Here is a 21,584-nt window from a genome sequence, read left to right as displayed (position 1 = left end):
TTTAAAATTTTTGTAGTTAAAAATATCAAAATTAAATTTTCCGTTGTTTTGAGCATCCAGTATGTAATTTACTTTGACCGTTAATCTGTTAGTTATAGTACAGAAATATAAATATTAAGAAATTAAAAACAAATGTTGAAAAGGTTTCGTGATTTTTTTTCTAATATACATGGCATGCTTTTGACAACTAATATCTAAATTCTTATACATATCTTTTGTGCTTCGCTACTTATGGATGTTGTCATCCTTGTTTTAATTTTTGTACTAATCACTTTAATTTTATGTCTTTGTTGTATGAATGACTGACAGACATTCAAAATATGTTGTACACTTAATGCTTTTTGGGACAAGGTATCCTCCAAAAAGTCAGCAATCTATCTTAAATAGCAGTAGAGAAAATCAAAAATATGTAAAAAAAAAAGTTACTTGTCTTTTCACCTCTGGACACGAAAATCCCTTTTACGGTATCCTGTAATTAAGCAATTTTGCAACCAATATATGTATAATTTTGTTAACATTAACAAATAAATGTTCTGTTTTTTTTGAGTTATCTTACTACAAGAGTTATTGTTCGTTTGTCTTTCCTAGATTTCAGAGCTTTGCTTTTAGGGATGTTGTCATCCTTATTTGTTTATTATTTATATTCAGAGTAACAGTTACATGGTATGGAACCAATGTGCATTAGCCTACTGCAATTTAGGACTCTCAGTAGCAAAAGTTCTTGAATTCAGTTTGTTGGTGAAAAATGCATTGGTAGAATTTAATTTTAAAAAAATTACATTTATTTAATATTCAATTTGAAAAGCATTCTTTTAGAAAAATTAAATGATAGATATAAAGATGGCGCATACAAAGATAAGAACCACACTCACAATTATCTTGCCTAAAATTAATATTTATCAATTAAATTTTAAAATTTTTACCTAAACCTAACCTTTTCTTTTAAAAAGGAATTGAAAATTTGTTTGTGCTATTACATATCATATATGTACATAATACCCTATCCTTTTGATAAATATACAGGGTGTCCCACGTAAACTGTTTTTTTTTTTAAACGCTTATTACCCCCTTAATATTTGAGCTATCTTCGTAAAATAAAAAGTATTTGGCAGCAAACTACTGACCATTTAATGATATAGTGATGAAAAATCCGCAAAGTTAACGGAAAAAAATCTACAAGGTAACACATAACAGGCTGATTTTAGTGAATATAAGACTAATCCACAAGAAAAATATGCCTTAAGTTAACTTTTAAAGCAGCTGGTGGTCAAACGGTGGATCACAAAGACTTACTCAAGATATTATAAGAACTGGCATTGTATTCTAATTAAAAAACCTGTTATATTTCAGGTTCTTGTGTGCATTTAAAGCGAGCTCACATGAAAAATTAACAAAGAAGATCAATATTATGCCTATTTTAACATATTGTTCACTTATATTACACTTCATATTCTTGAATATTGAGAATTTCTGGTATGCCATGTCAAGATTGTTCTTTTTTTGTGCTTAGAAAGTCTGAGCGACTAGCAGTTTGGGCCTAAACTAATCTTAAAGTTCACAAACCAAATATTTTCTTGTGGGTTAATCTAAATTCAATAAAATGAACCTCTTATGTAATACCTCGTAGATTTTTTCCTGCTTATTTTGTGGATTTTTCATCATTACCCTATGAAATGGTCAGTAGTAGGCTGCCAAATACTTTTTATTTTACTAAGATAGCTCAAATATTAAGGGAGTAATAAGCGTTTAAAAAAAAACAGTTTACGTGGGACACCCTGTATAATGACCCTGGACACTACTTGGAAAGACGCCATTAAGTTTTAGTTTTTGACAAATATGTAAATCTTAAAAATAAGCAGAAATTTAAAGAGTATTTGATTTTTGGTATCTAAAAAATTAATAAATAGTTGAAGTTCCAAAATAAATTCTGGTCTGAAAGGAAATCAACAATAAAGACTTATATAATAATAAAATAATAATTTATAGGTTCACCTGAGCGGTTTGGAGATGCCTTGCATGAAATATCAGAGGAAATGTTAGAAACAGGACTTGTGTTTCCAGATTCATCAGAGGAAACCATAGCAAAGGTGTAGTTTGTTTCAAACTAAAATTCAAGTTTTCTTATTGTAAACATATTTAAGAAAAATGTCGTCTTCTTAGTTAAGGTGAAGAAAATTTTAAAGAAGTTGTATCAACTTTTTTTTTATAGCTAGCCGGTCCTTTTAGTAAGTAGTAGATGTAAAATTTTTCATAGAATTCAGATATGCAATCGGTTTTTTTGTAGACCTCTTATTTTTTAAATAATTTAAGTTTTTAAAAAAAAATTAAGTCGATTTTAAGGTACTAAAATGCAACAAAAAAAAGAAAGAAAATGGCCATTATGAACAAAAATAGTAATATCTTTAATTTGACACCTTACTTTTTCAATTCTGTCAGGTAATTATTGAAAAAATCGATTTTTTTAAACCCACAAGAATAAAAACTTTGAACTCAATTTTATCATTTCACAAGTAAAAAAATATGGGTTCATATATACCTTTAGAATCAGAAAAATATTACGAATCCATTGTAAGCAAAATTGAAAAAAAAAGTTTACAATATAGTATATAAACTACAATAAAAGGAATTATATGAAAATATCATATTATATTGTACAGGCAACGTCTTAACTTTTGAATTGAGTATAAAAATGGGAAGGGGGTATAGAGGGGGTAAAAAAGGGAAGACGATAGTGTTGCCAGAACAAAAAATACAATTGGCCATTTTTTAATTTTTTAATTTTTTTACTTTTTTTCAATTTTGCTTACAATGGATTCCTAATATTTTTCTGATTCTAAAGGTATATATGAACCCATGTTTTTTATGTCTGTTTGAGAAAATATTTAGGTCTAAAGTTTTTATTAAACTGTTTTTAACCTATTTTTAAAACATATATCAAAAGTATACTATGACACCAGTAGAATTAAACTGCAGAGCCTAAATTTGAATTAAGTCCCCAATAAACTTTTTTGAGGGGATTTAAAAATTAATTTTACTGTTGCTGTGGTCTTTTTTGATCAGAGCAAAAGGTCTTTTTTTATTTGGGTAAAATTCGAAGCTTTTAGAGTGTTTTGCTTCATATATATAGTATTCTGGTATAGAGTAAAATTAGGCCTTTTGATTTCATCTAAATTATTTCATTAAAAACTTAATTCTTTACAATATATCAATGAATTAACTTTATCGTGCTTGTTTTCCATCACATATTTAAAACACAAAAAAATTGGCTGTAAAGGGTTAAATAGTGAAAGATGACAACAAACGTTTACGCAATACAACAATTTTTTTTGTCACATATACAAATATGATGAAATATAAGATTATTCAAACTTATTTTTTTTTAATATTTTTAAAAAGCATGTATCTTTTATGTGTATAGTTTTCATTCTTTTCATTTTAATTCAATAAAAATTATTTAACTACATTGGAAATAAGTCACTTTGTGAAAACACTCTTTTTTGAATTGAAAAAAACTGAAATGAAACAAGACTTTTAATTGGTTCAGACTTCAGAATAATATGTTTTATTTTAATGTTAAATTTCTTCTATATAAATTATTGTTTTACAAAAAAATTATTTGCATCTAACAGAGTAGAGTTTTTATTATTGTATTGATATAATCTGAATCACATCAAATTGTTCTGTAAGAAACAATTTAACCCCAAACTAAAAAATGCTTTTGCTTCCATCAAAATGATCACAGCAACATATAAAATTGATTTTTAAATCCCCCAAAAAAAGTTTATTGGGGACTTAATTCAAATTTGGGCTCTGCAGTCTGATTCTACTGGTGTCATAGTTTATTTTTGATATATGATAAAAAAATAGGTTAAAAACAGTTTAAACCGAGGTTAAAAAATAGATTTTTTCAATAATTACTCAACAGAATTTTAAAAGTAAGGTGTGAAATTAAAGATCTTACTATTTTTGTTCTTACTGGCCATTTTCTTCTTTTATTTTGTTGCGTTTTAGTACCTTAAAACCGACTTAATTATTTTTTTAAAAAACTTAAATTACTTAAAAAATAAGAGGTCTACAAAAAAACCGATTGCATATCTGAATTCTATGAAAAAATTTACATCTACTACTTACTAAAAGAACCGGCTAGCTATAAAAAAAAGTTGATACACCTTCTTTAAAGTTAATATAAAGAAAACAAAAGTATTCTTACAGAAATTTCGGATCTACTGCAGTTACCGGTAAAATATTGTTGGTAAGCAATATTTTTAAAAATCTATGAATTTTAAAGGCTGCCAGCTGCCAAACGGCTGAACGTACAGATCATGCCCGCACACTGTTTTAAGCGCGGCATAAGAAGGCCTACAAATAATCTGAAATAGCCATAAATCAATAATGCATAATTATCTCGCAGTGCAGAGAAATGCGCGAAAAAGACCTATTTTATGCGTTTTTTCTTCAGTGAAGCTTTCTCTGTGCATAATTGGATCTTGGCTATTCCAGATTTTTTTGTAGGCCTTCTTATGTCGCTTAAAATGGTGGTTCGGGTATGATCTGTACGCTCAGCCGTTTGGCAGCTAGCCGCCTTTAAAATTCAAAGATTGTTGGAAATATTGCTTACCAGCAATATTTTACCGTGAACTGCAGTATGTAGATCCGAAATTTCTACATTACATGCAGATTTTTCCTCTGATAATCATTTAAAATCCAAAGTTTTGGAGACAGAAATTGAAATGTTTTTTTTTCGAATTTATTTTATGAAAAGAACCTTTAAAAGGGAAGCTTTAATTGTGAGCACAACAAGCTCACCACCATTGACAGGGTCAAGAGTATCTCCTTGGATAAGATCATCAGCTGATAACTCATTAAGATTTGGATCTTCAAAATCCTAAAAATTTCATGTTTATTCATAAGTCCTTAATTAATATCACTTATTTTTGCCATTTTCTCAAAAATATTATAAGATAAAACTTACATCTATAATATTCAAATCCTGGGAATACTTAATTGTATAGTTGAGGACAGGTGCTTCTTTGTCACCATCATCTCCAGGTGATGTAAAAACTATGGTAACATTGTCACAAGCTAGGGAAACCTACACAATCAAAACAATTTATCAGAACCTAAATTTTTTTAATTGTATTACTTTTTAAATCACTAGTGGCTTCTCCCGTAGCCTCTCGGGGCTTTGCCTAAAAAAATGGAGATGAGATTTTTTTTGTTTTTTTGGAAAGTTGTGGGTGTACCATCCCCCAAGAAAATAGCCTAAAACCACCACAAGACTAGTAGGTATATTCTTTTAAGAGTAGAATCCAATCGGTTCAGAGGTTAAAAAGATCTCAAGGGACAGAAGGACAGACATCAAGCTACTTTGAGTTATAGATTGGATACCTCAAGATCATCAACTTTAGACGGAGGACAAACATCTCTGAGATTAGATAAGCCAGAAAGAGGGCTCTTATTATCCGCATCATCTACTGCCACCATTGCAAATCTGTAAACTATTCCATTCTGAAATAATTTGGCATTTTTAATATTAAACAAATTATCAACATGTATCAAAAAAATATGTATAAATCATAAATTACCGCAAAAAGTGATGGTTTCAATTCCAGTTTAACGAGTTCTCCACCATTTACAGGAGACAAGGTAGAATCACCCAACAAATCTTCCTGTTTAAGTTCTGGAATTTCAGAGTCTTCAAAGTTTTCCTGAATGTAATGGATGTTAATTGAATAAATTATGTTTTTTTTAAAAGGTGAGCATCATTCTGTTTATTTCACCTGTGAAAGATTTGGTGCATACTTGATGATATACTTTGTTACTTTGTCAGCAGAATTGTCATTATCTCCAGGTGAAGTAAATGTTAGCTGAGGGTTTTCACAGGAGTTTCTAATCTAAACAAGGATGACAACATCCATAAGTAGCAAAGCTTAATAATTATTAATGGATATCAGGAAAAAAAAATAAACCATAGAGCAATGCAATAAAAATAAACATTAAATTTGATAATCACTAAACCTTTAAAATCACAAAAACTTATAATCTAGGAATTGATGTAGGATTGCAATTAAAGGGTGAGCAAAAAAAAATGCGTACCTTTTTAAAATAGCCTCTCGGGGCTTTGCCTAAAAAAATGGAGATGGGATTTTTTGGAAGGTTGTGGGTGTACCATCCCCCAAGAAAATAGCCTAAAACCACCTCAAGACCAGTAGGTATATTCTTTTAAGAGTAGAATCCAATCGGTTCAGAGGTTAAAAAGATCTTAAGGGACAGACGTACAGACATCAAGCTAATTTGAGTTATAGATTGGATACCTCAAGATCATCAACTTTAGACGGAGGACAAACATCTCTTAGATCAGATAAGCCAGAAAGAGGGCTCTTATTATCAGCATCATCTACTGCCACCATTGCAAATCTGTAAACTATTCCATTCTGAAATAATTTGGCATTTTTAATATTAAACAAAACATGTATCAAAAAAATATGTATCAAAAAAATATGCATAAATCATAAATTACCGCAAAAAGTGATGGTTTCAATTCCAGTTTAACGAGTTCTCCACCATTTACAGGAGACAAGGTAGAATCACCCAACAAATCTTCCTGTTTAAGTTCTGGAATTTCAGAGTCTTCAAAGTTTTCCTGAATGTAATGGATGTTAATTGAATAAATTATGTTTTTTTTAAAAGGTGAGCATCATTCTGTTTATTTCACCTGTGAAAGATTTGGTGCATACTTGATGATATACTTTGTTACTTTGTCAGCAGAATTGTCATTATCTCCAGGTGAAGTAAATGTTAGCTGAGGGTTTTCACAGGAGTTTCTAATCTAAACAAGGATGACAACATCCATAAGTAGCAAAGCTTAATATTTAAACCATAGAGCAATGCAATAAAAATAAACATTAAATTTGATAATCACTAAACCTTTAAAATCACAAAAACTTATAATCTAGGAATTGATGTAGGATTGCAATTAATAGACAATTCATAATGAAAATTTTGTGCAAATTTGTAAAATGTAAGATTATTTAATCACTGAAAACTTGAGCTGTTTATCTTGAATAGGAGCCGAGAAAATCAAGTTTCCCTCTTAGCGTAACAAGCTGACTGACAGATGAACAGACCAGGTGAATTATAGAGTAGCCTTGCTATTAAAAAGGAGGCTAAGTTAAATTAAACAATTAATGATAGTATCATTGATATATTTATAATTTTACTAATTTCTCCATGTTGTAAAATCTACTAATGTTACCTGTAAGTCTGAAACAGCAGCTGGAGGACAATAATCACCAGCATTCATTTTTGCAATTACTGACAAGGGGCTTTTATTATTTGATTCATCCACTGATCTCATTACAAAGCTGTATGTTATACCATTCTGAATCAAATTAACCTCATGTTAAGAAGATGGAATATTTTAGAAAGTAAAGTTATTGCTTACTGACTTATCTTAAATTTACCTCAAACAATGTTGGTTGTAATTGAAGCTTGACTGGTGTGCCTCCATCAACTGGAGTCAAAGTACCATCAATTATATTTTCTGCTTTGATTACAGAAATTTCAGGATCATCAAATGCAATCTAAACTTATTAAAAGTTATAGTTATTCTAAATTCAAACTATTCCTTACAAATAATTAACACCTACATGGGCAAAAGGGTGAAGATGTACACCCTGTTGCCAATCAATTAAGATAAAGTGACTTGTTCCTTAGAGTGTAAATTTATACTCAGCCCTATAATATACACTAACACCATTCTAAACGTTTCTTACAAACTCATGTAAATCTAATTTAATTGTGAAACTTTTAGGTGGGCAAACCATGTGCCCAATTCTGTTTTTATCTAAAGGTTTTACCTCTGTTAGATTTGAAGCAAATTTAGAATACTTGATTGTATATTCTTTCACTTTATCAGGAGAATCATAATCATCTCCAGGAGAAGTAAACATTAACAGAACATTTCCACAATCATTTTCTAGCTGTAATACAAACATAAAACATTAAGATTCAAAAACTTTACCTTGTTGTGAAATTTCAAAACCAGCATTTTTTTTTAAATCATAAATTATTATATTACAATGTCTAAGCAATAAATAAATTGTAAACATAGTTTTTTTTAAGGGAAAAATTAACATTTATTTACACATTCACCTTTAAGTCAGTAACTCTAGAAGGAGGTGACATATCTCCAGAAGGAAGATCCCCAGGCTTTGCTTGGAATGACCCTCCAACTGCTTGCCTTAAAACAATATTTTCTTAGTAGCAGATGAGTTTTTGATTTTTATAGAGTAATAGGAAGTCTGCCTTTACTAAACTATAGCTTCCTTTTATAGTAAAAACTTCTTGTAAGGAAGTCCTTTTTTTAATCTTAGAGACTGTACCTTAACTCTCCCAAGAGAAATGACCCCTAGAAGAAATATTTTCCTTCAGTAAAATAATTCTTTTAATGTTTTATAAACAAAGATGTGACTGCAAAGATTGTTTGATTTCAAGATGAGAAATTTACCTTGTAAAGTTTCCAGATTTAGTTAGCTTGGAATTTGGACTCACTGCATTGCTTCCACAACAAATTGGTACTCCAGGTCGTTCAGGTAATGACCTTCCATAATAGTTTATTAAGGAAAATGTAATACTTTTAGCAACTGTTATATTCAAAAAAGTTTATTTTAGATAATTTCATAACATTCACCTGCTTATGATAAAACCTTCATTTATTTCAGTGTCATCATTCCCAACAACTTCACACTTAACACTATAACGACCATTACCTGCCATTATGAATAAACTTTATTTTCTAACCCTCAATTTGAAGAACAACATATAATTAAGGTGAAAACACTATAAATATTAATTTATTTCCTTGGTTCCAAGTTTTAAAAATAGTGAACCTGTATATTTTGTGAAGTATCTGGAGTATATTCCATCATTTCTTATAACATCAGCACCTAAAACATTATGAATTAAGTAAAGACTAAAAATAATGAATATTCAGATACAATAAAATTACCAAAAAATCTTTAAATAGGAGGAAGGTAAATTGGGAATATGATATTAAGGAAACAAGTTTAATTTTTTCCAGATCAAAATTGTCCAATCCACTTAGAATTATATTTTAAAAATATTACCTGAGCCATTGTCTTCTAATTCCATTTCAAGTGGAGGATTCTCTCCACCATCAGATGGTCTTGTGATGTAAGCTCTTACTTTAGCACCCAGAACAGGCATGTTACCTTTCTTAACCTCAGCAACAGCTGACAGCTTGAGATAAACATCAGTTCCAAGCTGCTGTTCTCCAGTTTTGATCCAGCACTTAGTCTGAATTGGATCGTCATTTGCATTTCTAGATCTACTTGTAACACGGACGGAAATTGAGTCAAATGATTCTGTTGATTTGATAAAGAATTGCCATCTACCTGCCGTAGCTTCTTCATCAAGCTGATGGACAAATGTTCCAAAATTTTGTTTAGAACATTTAAATGTAAAATCCTTTCTATCAGATATGTTGGGTCCTATTAAGGAAATATTCATATTTTGATTGCAATCTTTGTTACCATTGGCTATCTCAACTCTTAATGTGAAATTTTTTCCAACAGAAACATCAACATCAAATGCTTCATGAATAGTTGCAGAGTAAACAAAATCATTTTGATACAAGGTCATGTCTGTGTTGGAGATAGTGTCAGCTGGTTGGAAAGTTGTGGATCCTGTAAATGCATCACTGAAATCCCCAGGTCCACTATTGTCATCTACAAAGAAACTTTTACCACCAGTAGCCTCAGCTAATCCTTCTATTTCTTGATCTGCACTGTTACCAAGAGCAATTGTAATAAGTCTTACTTTCATTTTGACTAAATAGTCTCTGATTTGATCATAATTAGTATTGCATGCTCCATCTTGTTGTCCATCAGTAAGTAAAATTATTGCATTTCCTTCTGCATTATTCAGATAGTTTGGATCTTGCACAGCTCTAAACAGACCATCTGTTATACAAGTGCCAGACTGTATTTTTAAGCCATCTATCTTTTGTACCATGGTTTCTCTAACACCCTGATTTACTGCAGTCATATAAAATCCGAGATTTGGATATTGATCAGTTGAAAAAGGAAGCATTCCCAGAACAGTACCATCAGGAATATCGAAGTTTACAAATCTTTTGGCGGCATCTTTCATAGCTGTTAATCTATCTGCATGTTCTGGGTTGATATTAGGGTCCATTGATCTGCTGACATCCATCACCATAACATATTTTACTATCTGTTCTTCTCCTCCAATGATGATAAATTTAGGGTCTGTATTACTAATGTTAACTGGAGAATTGTTGCTATTTTTGAAGTCATTACTTTCTGAGATAACATTCCAAGTGCTCCTGCCATTACAGTACAGATTCTGCTTAGTTGGAATATCAGACAGGTGAATATAAGTTTCTAAACAATAGGTAGTTATTAGTTTTTTTTTCAATCTAAGTTAAGACCATACTTTTATGCTTATAGCTTAATCTATTTTACCTGATTCATCATCACAAAAGTTAATATTTGCAGAGAGATAAGGCAAAGCCATCAAAGATGATGTAACAGCAGAATCTTGTGTAGCAAAGAATACGCAGTTGTCATTAGGAAGTCCATTAGCATCTTTTTTGCATGCCCCATTGCTAACTATATCCTTAAGAATTATTGATACTGTAAGTTAATCTGTATATGTATAATAGTGTGGCCCAAATGAAGGTCTAAATCGCTTTTCAATGTGCGGAATGTAAAAATAGGTTATGTACAGCATGACCCTCGAAAAAGTATTTTTAAGCATCTGTAGCCCATATTTCTCAATGAATTATCAAAAAATGTATATGTCCTGTTCTCTGTAGATTTCCACATAAGTAGATATAAAAATATTTTTTTTACATCAATTAACAGCTGAGATTTTTAGAGCCAAAGTTTTGAAAAAGTGGCTGAGGAAAAAGTAACTTTTCAAGAAAATTTTTTTTTTTAAGTGAAATGACGTGTTTTCCTCATAATTTCAATACTTTTTATAAAACTTATATAAAGATGTTTCAAAGAAATTTATTTCATGCTGAAAGCACTTTTTTCATTTGCTCTAAAAGGCATTTTTAGATTAGTGTAAATTGCAAAAACACCCTTACAGAAAGAAATCCTTTAAAAAATAGTAGCAAATTGAAAGTTTACATAAACAGAAATCAAACACTTTTTATTTTATCAAAATAAGTCAAAAAACCAAAAAGTTACAGCTACAAACTTTTATTAAACATTTAACAATTTAAATGATTTTTATGTGTCTTAGATTAATTTGATGAGTGGGCGTGAATTTATTGGTAAAGGTGGCGCTAATTCTTCCGGTAATGAGCATAAATTGGGGAGTAGTTTATTTAAGGTCATATTAATAAGTGGGAGATATTATAAGATTTGAGGGAAAATGGTTATAAGAAAAATGTATTCAGTAAAATTTGAAAAGTAGTTTTTTATATGTAAAAGTAACGTTTTTTAATGCAATAAAAAATGTATCAATTGTAAACTTGCTCTTTTTTCTTATTTGTTTTTTAACTGGTTGATAAAAAGTAATATACTAATAAAAAACTAAGAAATATTTAGCAATATCCAGTTTCTCAAGCACTTTTTCCAAACTTTGGCTTTAAAAATCTCAGCTGTTAATTGATGTAAAAAAAATATTTTGATATCCTTTGATGTAGAAAGTTATAGAGAAGTACATATGAATCTTTTAATATTTTATTGAGAAATATAGGCTACAGATGCTTAAAAATACTTTTTCGAGGGTCATGCTGTATTGTTTGTAGATTTTAGGCCTATAATTGATTTTTTTAAAAAATCTATCGCCATCTCGTCAAATGCATATTCATTTTCACCTTTTCTTCCCAAATTGAGAAAGCCTTACACCAGATATAAAGCAAAACATCAAATTTTCTGTGTCTGTTTGTTTACAAACATTGAAATAAAATATTAAAATCACCAGGAATAAACATATGAAGAAAGAAAGTATAAAAATTTTTTTATGTACAATTTCAATAATTTGGGAAAGCTAATTCATACTACAAAATCATTGAAGAAAAATAATTAAAGATAAGCCTTACTCTTTATTCCTGGTTTAATAAAAAAACAATCAAATTATTTTTTGCAATAATAATTTTTTTATTAGTATGCTTTTTTAAAAAGTTGAATATGATAATAATTATATTACATACTTTTTTACCTTCATTTAATTTTTTATTTAAGTAAATTGTCTCTTTTTTGGCGACAATGTCTGTTGAGCCATGAAATTTATTAAAAACACTTTTTCCTATTTTATGTCTTTAAAATGTATATTTTTAGAGTTTTTCATCTTTTCTCTTCTCATAAGACTAATAGCTACTGTTTAAGTTCAATTTCTTACACAAATTATCAATTTAAATAAAACAATGTTTTTAGACGTTTTTCGGAATTTCGGCAGGAATGGCGGTTCTGCCTACTTTTTATAATTGCTTCATATTTGAACTCTTGTAACATTATTTTAGGTTGGCAGTTCTTTAATTATTTCTTGTTAAAATCATGAAAATATGAAGTTTTTGATAAAAAGCTTAAGATTGAAATTTCAAGATAAATTTTCATAGTAGAGAGGTCTAGTTTTCACTAAAAGGTCTACATTTGAGCCGGTAACAACTTCAAGGTATCCACAAATTGATATGGAAAAGATTTAAAAATTCATGTTTTTTTGGGGCCAGTCTAATGTATAAGTTATATAAATATTAACCCTATTCTTAGAGAAGGGATAGGCTCTATAATCCCAACCTCCCTAAATTTATGCGCCATTAGATTAGTTGCAAACTGTCACATTTACAAAATTTAATAAAAACAAAGGTTTTTCAGAAGTCCCCTGAATGTATTTAATGCATTTAAAAGAGAGAATATGCCGTTGATTAAGTCCAGTAGATAATTTAATTTACCACCAGTCTGTCATTTATCATACAAAAAATAAATATTTCAAAATAAGAAAATACAAAGAAAGATTTTGTGATTTTTTCTCAAATATTCTTGATTTTAACCATTGATTTTAAAATATCCTTGTCCATTCCTGTACATGACTTTTTTCGTGCTTTGCTACTTATGGATGTTGTCATCATTGTTTTTTATAGGGCGTTTACCAAATGCTTTTTTTACAGTGAAGCTTTTCTATAATTAGGGTAGGTCCATCCATCTGTACATAAGTCTGTCTGTCCGTAACGTTTTGCTTTTAAATGGAACGGTTAACTCTTTTAGTTAATTAAGACATGTTAGAATTGTACAAATGATATCAAACTTTGCATGATGATTACTATAACAATTAAGTACGATTTAGAAAGCGTAATAATCGTTACCAGAAAGTCCGTACGTCTATTTAAAACATGTTTATTTTTATCTTTTCAATAACAACCTTTTATGAGTTATAATTATCCTATTCATCTCATTTTTGGAATAATTTCATCAAGGTATCATGTTGTATGAAAAGAATCTCTATAATCAAGTCCTAAAAATGTAAGTATGTTCTTTAACAATATCCTGTATGTAAGCAGTTTGGCAAAAAGAATATTTTAAATTATGTTTAGACTCATCTAATTATATTTTTTACCTGTTCATACCCTTTCAGATCGCCATTAACACAAAAGTTGGGTTTAACAACTGTTTCTTGACCATTAGCACCCCATGTTTCTTTCAAGTAAAACATTGGGAACATGTCATCACCAGGGTACCCATGCTCTTCAAACACACCCCATCTCAGCTTGCTAAACTCATGTAACAGTGTCTTGCCCCTGTTAATAGATGCTATTACTAACACTGGTGATTGTTTTAAAAGCTATTGATCCATCTCAACCCAAGACTACTTTATCAAACTAACATCTTTGTACAGGCCATAACACTGGTGAGTTGAGATTTCATTTAAAAAATCTTGTATAGGGACAAGGAATAATGATATCATGTAGCTCACCCCATTTTAAAATTAGACTAATATGTCCTTGCTTACTGATTTGATTTAAAGACTTTTGGCGGTTCATGACATTAGGATTTAATTTCAAACACTTATTATATTATTGCAATATAGGACAATTAAATTTGACGGCTGAATATTTCTAACTAGGGCTAGAGTAGAGTTTGCTAAATCAAATATGACTGTGGTCACAGATACAGCTAAAAGCTCCTGAAACAACTTACTTGTCTCCAAAACCAGTTCCATTTAGGATAAAAGTTGGGGTGATATGGGTGTAATCTCCAGGTACTCCACAGTCTGTTGTCTAAAAAAAATTTATTACACTAGTCTCCAAAGTTTTATAATAACGTTTTCTTATTCGTTGGCTTAACAACTTTGGAAGTTGTGTGTTCAGACATTTCAACCACCAATCTGAAGCTACAGAAGGTTTAATTTTGTGTATCATCATTGTGCATTATCAGCCATTGTCTTATCTCTTTAGATTCCTGTTTGATTTAAACTTTTGTTTTCATGGTGTTTCAGACCTGTTAAACTTTGCAGTAATTCATCTTAGTTGGGACTCGAACCCACGACAAATTCTTTCCAATTATTATGCTGTTTAAGATACTGATTATGTATCTAAATACATGACTATATGTATAATTATGGATAGGGTACACTACATTTTTTTTAAAAATAGTAATTTTCCATCATGATTAATTTTTTTAATAGGTAAGCAGTTCCGTTGAGAAATTGATTTCTCAATCCCTTTATCTTTTAAAAAAAGAAAAATTTTCTAGGAATTTACATGAAGGGTTCCTTTAAAGGCAGTGATTTCAGGGTTGTTTCAATACTGCTTTAATAAATATGCTTACTGAACTATTTTCCAATTTATCTTCTATTAAATTTTAGATGTATTGGAATAAAATTGTACTAACCTGCTGTGTGTAAGGACTGTTTCCATAGGCTGAATTTGGTTTATCAATCCTAAAAATACAAGGATGACAAAAAGAAACAAAAATTGAACACCTAGGTTAGTATAACATTCCTATAAGAATATATATAGAAAAGCATACTATTTAAAACACATTGAAAAGGTTTCGTGACTTTAATTTTATAAAAATTATTTTCTTTATTTTTAATGACTGAACAACTCCTCTTCAAATTACATTGATTGTATTGTATATCCATCCAAGATCTTTTTGTGCTTTGCTAACACTAAGAATGTTGTCATCCTTGTTTAATTGTAAGACCTTGTATTTCTTGAACGAAGTACATTGAACTGATCATTCAGCTTATTTCAATATTATGTTTTCTTTTCAAAATAAGATGGTATCTTATACAGTCAGAGAAGCTAAACCTACTTTATATGTAGTTATAATAAAGAAACAACATAACATAAACGTTTTTGAATCCTCCTAAAGTTGTAGAGGACTGTTTTATATTATCTTTTTAAAACAGGGATGCAAACATCCAAAAAGGTGTGGCTCTAAAATTAGACAGCAAGATAATCAAAAATTAATGTCAGAACTATAAGCAGAAATTTAATTAAGTCTAAACAAAATTGTATTTAAATTTATTGCAAAATTGCGTAATTGCAGGATGATATTTATTGTTTAGGAACATAATAACATTATATTATGAGATTGTGGTTTCTTGTATGATAGAAAAACTTTGCTTTTAAAAATAAACTATAATGCAACAAACATGTAAATCTAATAGCATGAGTAGGGGTCCTAACTGTTATCTTCAGAAAGCAATTCTTTTTGTCAGAAAATAATCATAATATTGATTACTTTTTGCAATTAGTTTGGCATATATTTTTAAAAAGAGATAACAATAAATTTTATTATTGTTAAATTCCAGTTAAATTACACATCCTTTTCTTTAGCAAACAAGGCTAAATAAATAATATGTTTTCTTTTAACAGTTTATGTAAAAATGTCTGAATTATTTTTTATTATTATAGCATCCAATATTACCTGAACTCAGCATCTTGGAAAGTTTCACCAGAAACTGTGGCATCCGTAGGCATATTCCAAGTTTTTGGCAGCAGGATTTTGACAGTCCTGCAATTAGTGCAAAAATCTCAAATGAGCTGGATTGCAGTTTTGTATTTTGTCAAGGTCTGTATTTATAAAGCGAAGTTTAATATTAGTTTTGTGCTCTTTTGCCAACTTTTTACGTGTGTTTTCTAATGCAAAGTGCATGCATAACTGGTAGGCTTAATCGTTTGTCAGCTACAAGCCTTTAAAATTCATAGATTTTTAGGGGTAATCAATCCGAGGAACGATTTACCATGAACTGCACCAGATCCAGGAAAAATCTGTGGAGACTTTAGCGTGTAGAGTAGCGCCACTAATGAAAATATTTTTTTTTTACCTGAGATAAGCTCTTTTCCTTGTAGCGGTATATAGATATCCACTCATATCTGTTACCATATTCTAGATTTATTAAAAGAAGGTTAATTAGGCGCTTTTCCTTAAAGTTTTTATTGAGCAAAGATCCCCTATATATATGGCTGCCCTGAGCTAAATACAACCTAACCTTAAGTTAAAAACTAAGAATTGTCCTATCGATTTCAAACTTTTTATGGTGATTCCTATAAAAATTATTTAAGGACCGTAGAAACACTATATTCAACACAAGAAAGTCCGTACGTCTATTGAAAGCGTGCTGATTTTTTACTTTTTTGACAAAACATTTCTTTATGTTATTATTTTCCTATTCATCTGATTTTTAAAATACATCTCTATAATCAAGTTTTAAAATTGTAACTATGTCCCTAAACAGTATCTTGTATTTACGAAGTTTTTCATAAAATTTACTTACAATTTTGTTTAGACTTATGCTTTAATATATTCTCCTATTCAGTTCTGACACTCTACAAATGTTTTAGGGCTTCGCTTATATGGATATTGTCCTCCTTGTTTCCATTACCTTAGAAGCCATTTTATAAAGCTATCTTTGCCTAACTATAAATATTACCTTGATATTGTTGATAATATTCTCATCCTAATTATTTCTTTATTGTTAACTAGCGGCTTCGCCCCTAGCCTCTAGGGGTTTTGCACCAAGAGGTTTAATCAAACCAATTAATCGTATTTTAGATTTAAAAGAAAAATAAAAAATATAAAAATTTTGGGGGGGAAATTTTTTTGAGGGGGGGGGGGTAGTCGACCCCAATATTTTAATTTTAGTTTTAAAAAGAAAAATTTTTTTTAATTTTTTTCTTGGGGGGGGGGGGGTGGGGTATTTTTCATTTTTTGGGGGGTTGGGGGTGTCCCACCCCCCAAAAAATAGTTATAAACCTTCCCGGGACCTATGAGAAGCTACCCTGTAAAGGAGAACCCGATCGGTTCAGCGGTTAGCGAGATCCTTCACTACAAACAGACAAACAAACACACAAACAGACAGACATCGTTCTACTTTGTATTATAGATATTATATCAGCTAAAAAGCATTATTATTAAAATTTCACCAGGCTTGAGATGCTTTCTCATAGTTTTAGACATTGCATTTTAGATAAGGTCCAAGGACGTAAATTTACCCTCTTATCTAGATATTTACCCCTCCCCCCCCCCCCAAAGAAAAAAAATATTAAGCTTGGACGTCCTTGATAAGGCCCATAATTAAAGCTGACTGTTATATTTGCCTAAATACAAACTTAAGACTATTTATGTTGTATACCAAGGTTAATAATATTAATAAAGAAGTTTTCCTGTGGTATATCTGGAGAAATGGCAATTACAAAATCTTCGTAACCATTATCTTTCAGAGTGGCTTTCCCTCCAATCCCAACTACCGCACATAGGCCAAAGACCAGGCCTTAATATTTAAATAATAAATAGCCAAAAATATTTTATGTTCTTCAAAATACTCCAAATCCTTTACTTTTTATTAGTGAAGCTATTCAGTAAGTGTTCGTGTCTTTCCGTTCTTCTCTCTTCACTTGACTACACTTCCCCTTACCTAACAAATACCCTTCTCTTGTTTATAAAGAATATCACGAAGTTACCAATAATCTACATTTAAAATAGATGGATTTCTCAGTCAATGATAGAAGCATTCTGTTCGATTTTCTATAGCTATTATTACTCGGTTTAAACTCAACTAAACTGCAATCGGCACACAAAAAAACGCTGTACTATAAATGTTTCCGTTCGTAAAGCTTGGACTTTTACTTTGATTTTTAAGAAGTTAAAAAGTAAAGGTAGAGTTGTCTCTCTCACCTTATGACAAACCAAAAAAGTAAAAAATGCTTTAGTAAGAGACAGACGTAACTCTATTAAAACTATAATAAAAAAGTTATGGTTTACCTATGTATCTCAGTATCATGGTGTTTCTTGTAAGAGGACAATCTAAATATGACTAGATAAATTTGTTTAAATATTTCTTATTATTGTTCAAACAACAAAGACAATATTAGGATCGAAGCTTTTCTATACATATTATGACGTCATTACCAGACAACTTTGATTGTTTGTCTAATCATGTGAAAATCGCCATACCAATTTCAAATCATGCATGTTGATTCCTGTAACAATGATGTATAATCTGTCAAATGTAGCGATTCTGTAATAAGTCATTTTCTGAGAGTCTTTGCCTCCATTTTATATTTCTGTTTTTAATCTTGACGCTTTTCAATTTATTTCGAAATATTGATTCATAATTTCATCCCTCTTTGTAGAGCTTAGGCCATGCACACTGGTTATCTAATCTTCTTAGGATTTAGCACTCTTGAGGCAGCGCAGAAATATGTTTTCTCCTCTTGCAGTTCATTTAAGAGTTCTCTCCTCCAGATTGGTTTTGGTCTACCTGGTATTCTCTTTCTTTAGGGTATTCCATGTCAAGGCTTGATTGGTTAAATCATCAAAAACTTTTCATAGAGTGTGTCCCATACATCATATTTTCTTTCTTTTATTGTCATGTCGATAACCATTATGATTAGGTTATTATAGTAGAATGGCACGACTTTACTCACATGGATATTACCATCCTTGTTTTCTTATTGCTTATCTCTGTGATAGACATCGACTTTAATGAGATTAGCAAAGTTTTTTTTTTAAATTTTGTTTATTTACTTTTTTATCCGTTTTAGAAGAAAATATCTACTCATGAAAAAAATAAAACATCCATTTTTATAATTCTTATATATCTCCTTTCTCACATCCAATAAATACCATCAACCAAAGCTAGTATTTCATAAATATTAAAAGAAAAATAATTTTTTCTCAAATTGTTTCGATCGGGTATCAGTTTTGATATAAACTAGAATCAAGTCTTTTTATTTTTTTTTACCTTTTCCAAATTTCTTACCTACAATGAGTTCTTTATGATTTTCTTTAAGTTTTTAAAGCGTTATCACTCAATAATCGGTGCTTGCTTACATGTGAAGACCGGAGCACCGAAACCCCCCCCCCCCCGCTTAGTTTTGACAAAAATCAAAAATATGGGGGGGGGTAGTTTTTTAATGTCTGGAAAACGGCAAGGACTTAACCCCCCCGGCCCCCTTAATTTTGAAGAAAATCAAAAATAAGGGGGGGGGGGGTAGTTTTTTCACAGTACAACACGCCAGAAAGTTGAGTGAGGTAAATCAAGTAAATCCAGTATGCCAGAGGGGAAACCTTATTACAGGGATATTCATGTTTTGGGGCATAATTTCCTTATTTATTGACTGATTTTAGTAATTGATGTATCCCTGAACAGGTAGTGTAAGGAGAATATATCAGAAGTGTTTTCATTGGGACTGTCCTCCTTGCCGTTTTCCAGACATTAAAAAACTACCACCCCCTTATTTTTGATTTTTGTCAAAACTAAGCAGGGGGGGGGGGGGTTTCGGTGCTCCAGTCTACCACATGTAAGCAAGTACCCAATAATCAGTAGTTGACTCTATCTGATAACATATATATAGGTCATTCGTGACCTAGCATAAGTACTAACTGTATTTATCAAGGAACGCACATGCGCTGGTGGTTGGGAAACCTGAAGGCTACGGCTTGAAAGGAGAGCTAGGGGTATAGCTCTTGCATAAGGACCAAGTTAATAATATTTAATTATGTTATTTTTTACTAGAAAGATAACAGAGAATGTCAAAGTCAAACATGTATGTATGGTCGGCCATCGATAGTGTCCACCCAACCACAAGGACACGCTCCAGCCTATGAGCTACGTTTGTACCTGGCAGTAACTATACATACCGGACATCTGCCACAATTATTATGATATTATACCTCATGGATCAAGATTTTTACAAATTTTGTTCTAATACACATGTAATGATGATCTAGATGGAAAATAAATACAATCAATCATCGTTTACTTTGAAATTGTAATAAACACTAAAATTATTATGTAATGTGTTTATTATCTTTGCTCGATGGCGGAATTGTCCAAGAACGGGGGTTAAATAAATGATTTTAATTTCAATATCTCGCAATCTGCGGCGGTTATTAATCGTGCATTTTTATATTGCTATTAAATTCTCAATTGCAGGCTTCTCACTAATTAGAAATGTCCATTGTTCATTGATCCGTCCGTAAGTATGAATCATTTTGGAAAACTTTATTTAACGGCTACAATTAAAGATATGATACTGTGGTATTCGGCAACCGTGAGCCATGCCTATGGCACCCCTGACCGGGGTTCGGGGAAGGGCCAAAGGCCCTCCCCCGAGTCCTGGGGAAGGGGTCTGCCGACCCCCTCCCTATGCCTAAAATTAATGATTGAATCTGACAGCCTTATTATGGTTAAGCTGCATTGTTAATTCCCCCCACCCTTCTCAGGGATGGGGGATCATTATTGCCCAAACTGACTATTGTATATGTATTACATTGCTTTTATTTATGATTATTTATTCCTATCTGTGTAGCTATTGTTTGTTGTATATAACTTTAGTAATCCTTAGACCTTCAATAAAGGAACAACTGAATAGATGCTGTTTATTATTTAGTGATTGCTAGAGAAGCGTAGCTTCTCTATAGTATAGGTGTCCACGTCTGTTCACACTGCCGTAGTCATTTTGAACTCTGGTGTCTGCCATTTACCCTAGGCGGATACCACAACTTTTGGTGACAGCTGTGTGAGATTACGGCAAACCACAAGTGTAGAGCAGACGCGCAGCTGAGGCTAAGGTACTCCCAGCAGTGAAACTGGCAAAACTGACACAAGCAACCTGAATTACCCACCCTGGATAGCAAGGTCTAACTCTGCATCCGGCAGTTGTGGAAGCGAAACAGCGAAACTTGACGGAGAACCGCGAGAAGCGCCGACATCTAACGGAGAATTGAGCGCTCAAGGGCTGAAACAGGCCTGCGGACTGGCTGAAACAGGCCAACTAAGTGCAAACGGCTGAAAATAGGCCAACATTTACTGCAAGAGATAGCAGGATTCGAACCAGCGGCGCTAGCAGGACGGGACATTCCCTGCCGCCATCAGCCGGATTCGGATACACGGCGCTGCAGGACGGGACATTCCCTGCCGCCGATAGACTGAAACAAGCCAAGGATTCGAACCAGCGGCGCCGCAGGACGGGACATTCCCTGCCGCCAACAGTCGGATTCGGATATACGGCGCTGCAGGACGGGACATTCCCTGCCGCCGATAGGCTGAAACACGCCAAATAGCTGCGAGCTGCG

At 31.5% G+C, this 21,584-nt stretch overlaps 1 protein-coding gene across 2 annotated transcripts; it reads right to left on the bottom strand.

Moving 5' to 3' along the window:
* Window positions 1-764: 764 nt before the first annotated feature.
* Window positions 765-18,337, bottom strand: LOC145310840 (calcium-activated chloride channel regulator 1-like). 2 transcript variants are annotated; one of them, XM_080150490.1, is made up of 27 exons: window positions 18,267-18,336; window positions 17,671-17,775; window positions 16,936-16,964; window positions 16,330-16,391; window positions 15,930-16,016; window positions 14,886-14,934; window positions 14,193-14,272; window positions 13,612-13,792; window positions 10,509-10,662; window positions 9,129-10,427; window positions 8,892-8,948; window positions 8,693-8,771; window positions 8,510-8,602; window positions 8,155-8,242; window positions 7,860-7,982; window positions 7,464-7,583; window positions 7,256-7,381; window positions 6,716-6,829; window positions 6,521-6,643; window positions 6,315-6,434; window positions 5,781-5,894; window positions 5,586-5,708; window positions 5,389-5,508; window positions 4,973-5,092; window positions 4,766-4,885; window positions 1,993-2,104; window positions 765-883 (listed from the first exon to the last, which is right to left on the bottom strand). In XM_080150490.1, exons 1-27 carry the CDS (start codon window positions 18,283-18,285, stop codon window positions 822-824), a joined length of 3,879 nt encoding a protein of 1,292 aa, XP_080006616.1. In that variant the 5' UTR covers window positions 18,286-18,336; the 3' UTR covers window positions 765-821. The 2 variants fall into 2 exon arrangements, with proteins under 2 accessions (XP_080006616.1, XP_080006617.1); XM_080150491.1 differs by lacking the exons at window positions 5,389-5,508; window positions 5,586-5,708; window positions 5,781-5,894 and having other exon boundaries at window positions 18,267-18,337.
* Between the last annotated feature and the right edge of the window lie 3,247 nt (window positions 18,338-21,584).

This window comes from Acartia tonsa, chromosome 2 (genome assembly GCF_053477335.1).
Source record: "Acartia tonsa isolate MP-2025a chromosome 2, ASM5347733v1, whole genome shotgun sequence".
In the NCBI taxonomy this organism is placed as follows: domain Eukaryota; kingdom Metazoa; phylum Arthropoda; class Copepoda; order Calanoida; family Acartiidae; genus Acartia; species Acartia tonsa.
Note: the sequence above shows the minus strand (reverse complement) of the source record. Positions and strands in the feature narration are given on the sequence as shown.

Bases quoted from the DNA above. Each gene is read 5' to 3' on its own strand.
- LOC145310840 (XM_080150490.1), bottom strand. The intron at 8,949-9,128 runs GTAATATTTTTA...ATAATGTTTTAG, and splicing joins ATTAGAAGACAATGGCTCAG to GTGCTGATGTTATAAGAAAT. The intron at 5,895-6,314 runs GTATCCAATCTA...ATCCTTGTTTAG, and splicing joins CTAAAGTTGATGATCTTGAG to ATTAGAAACTCCTGTGAAAA.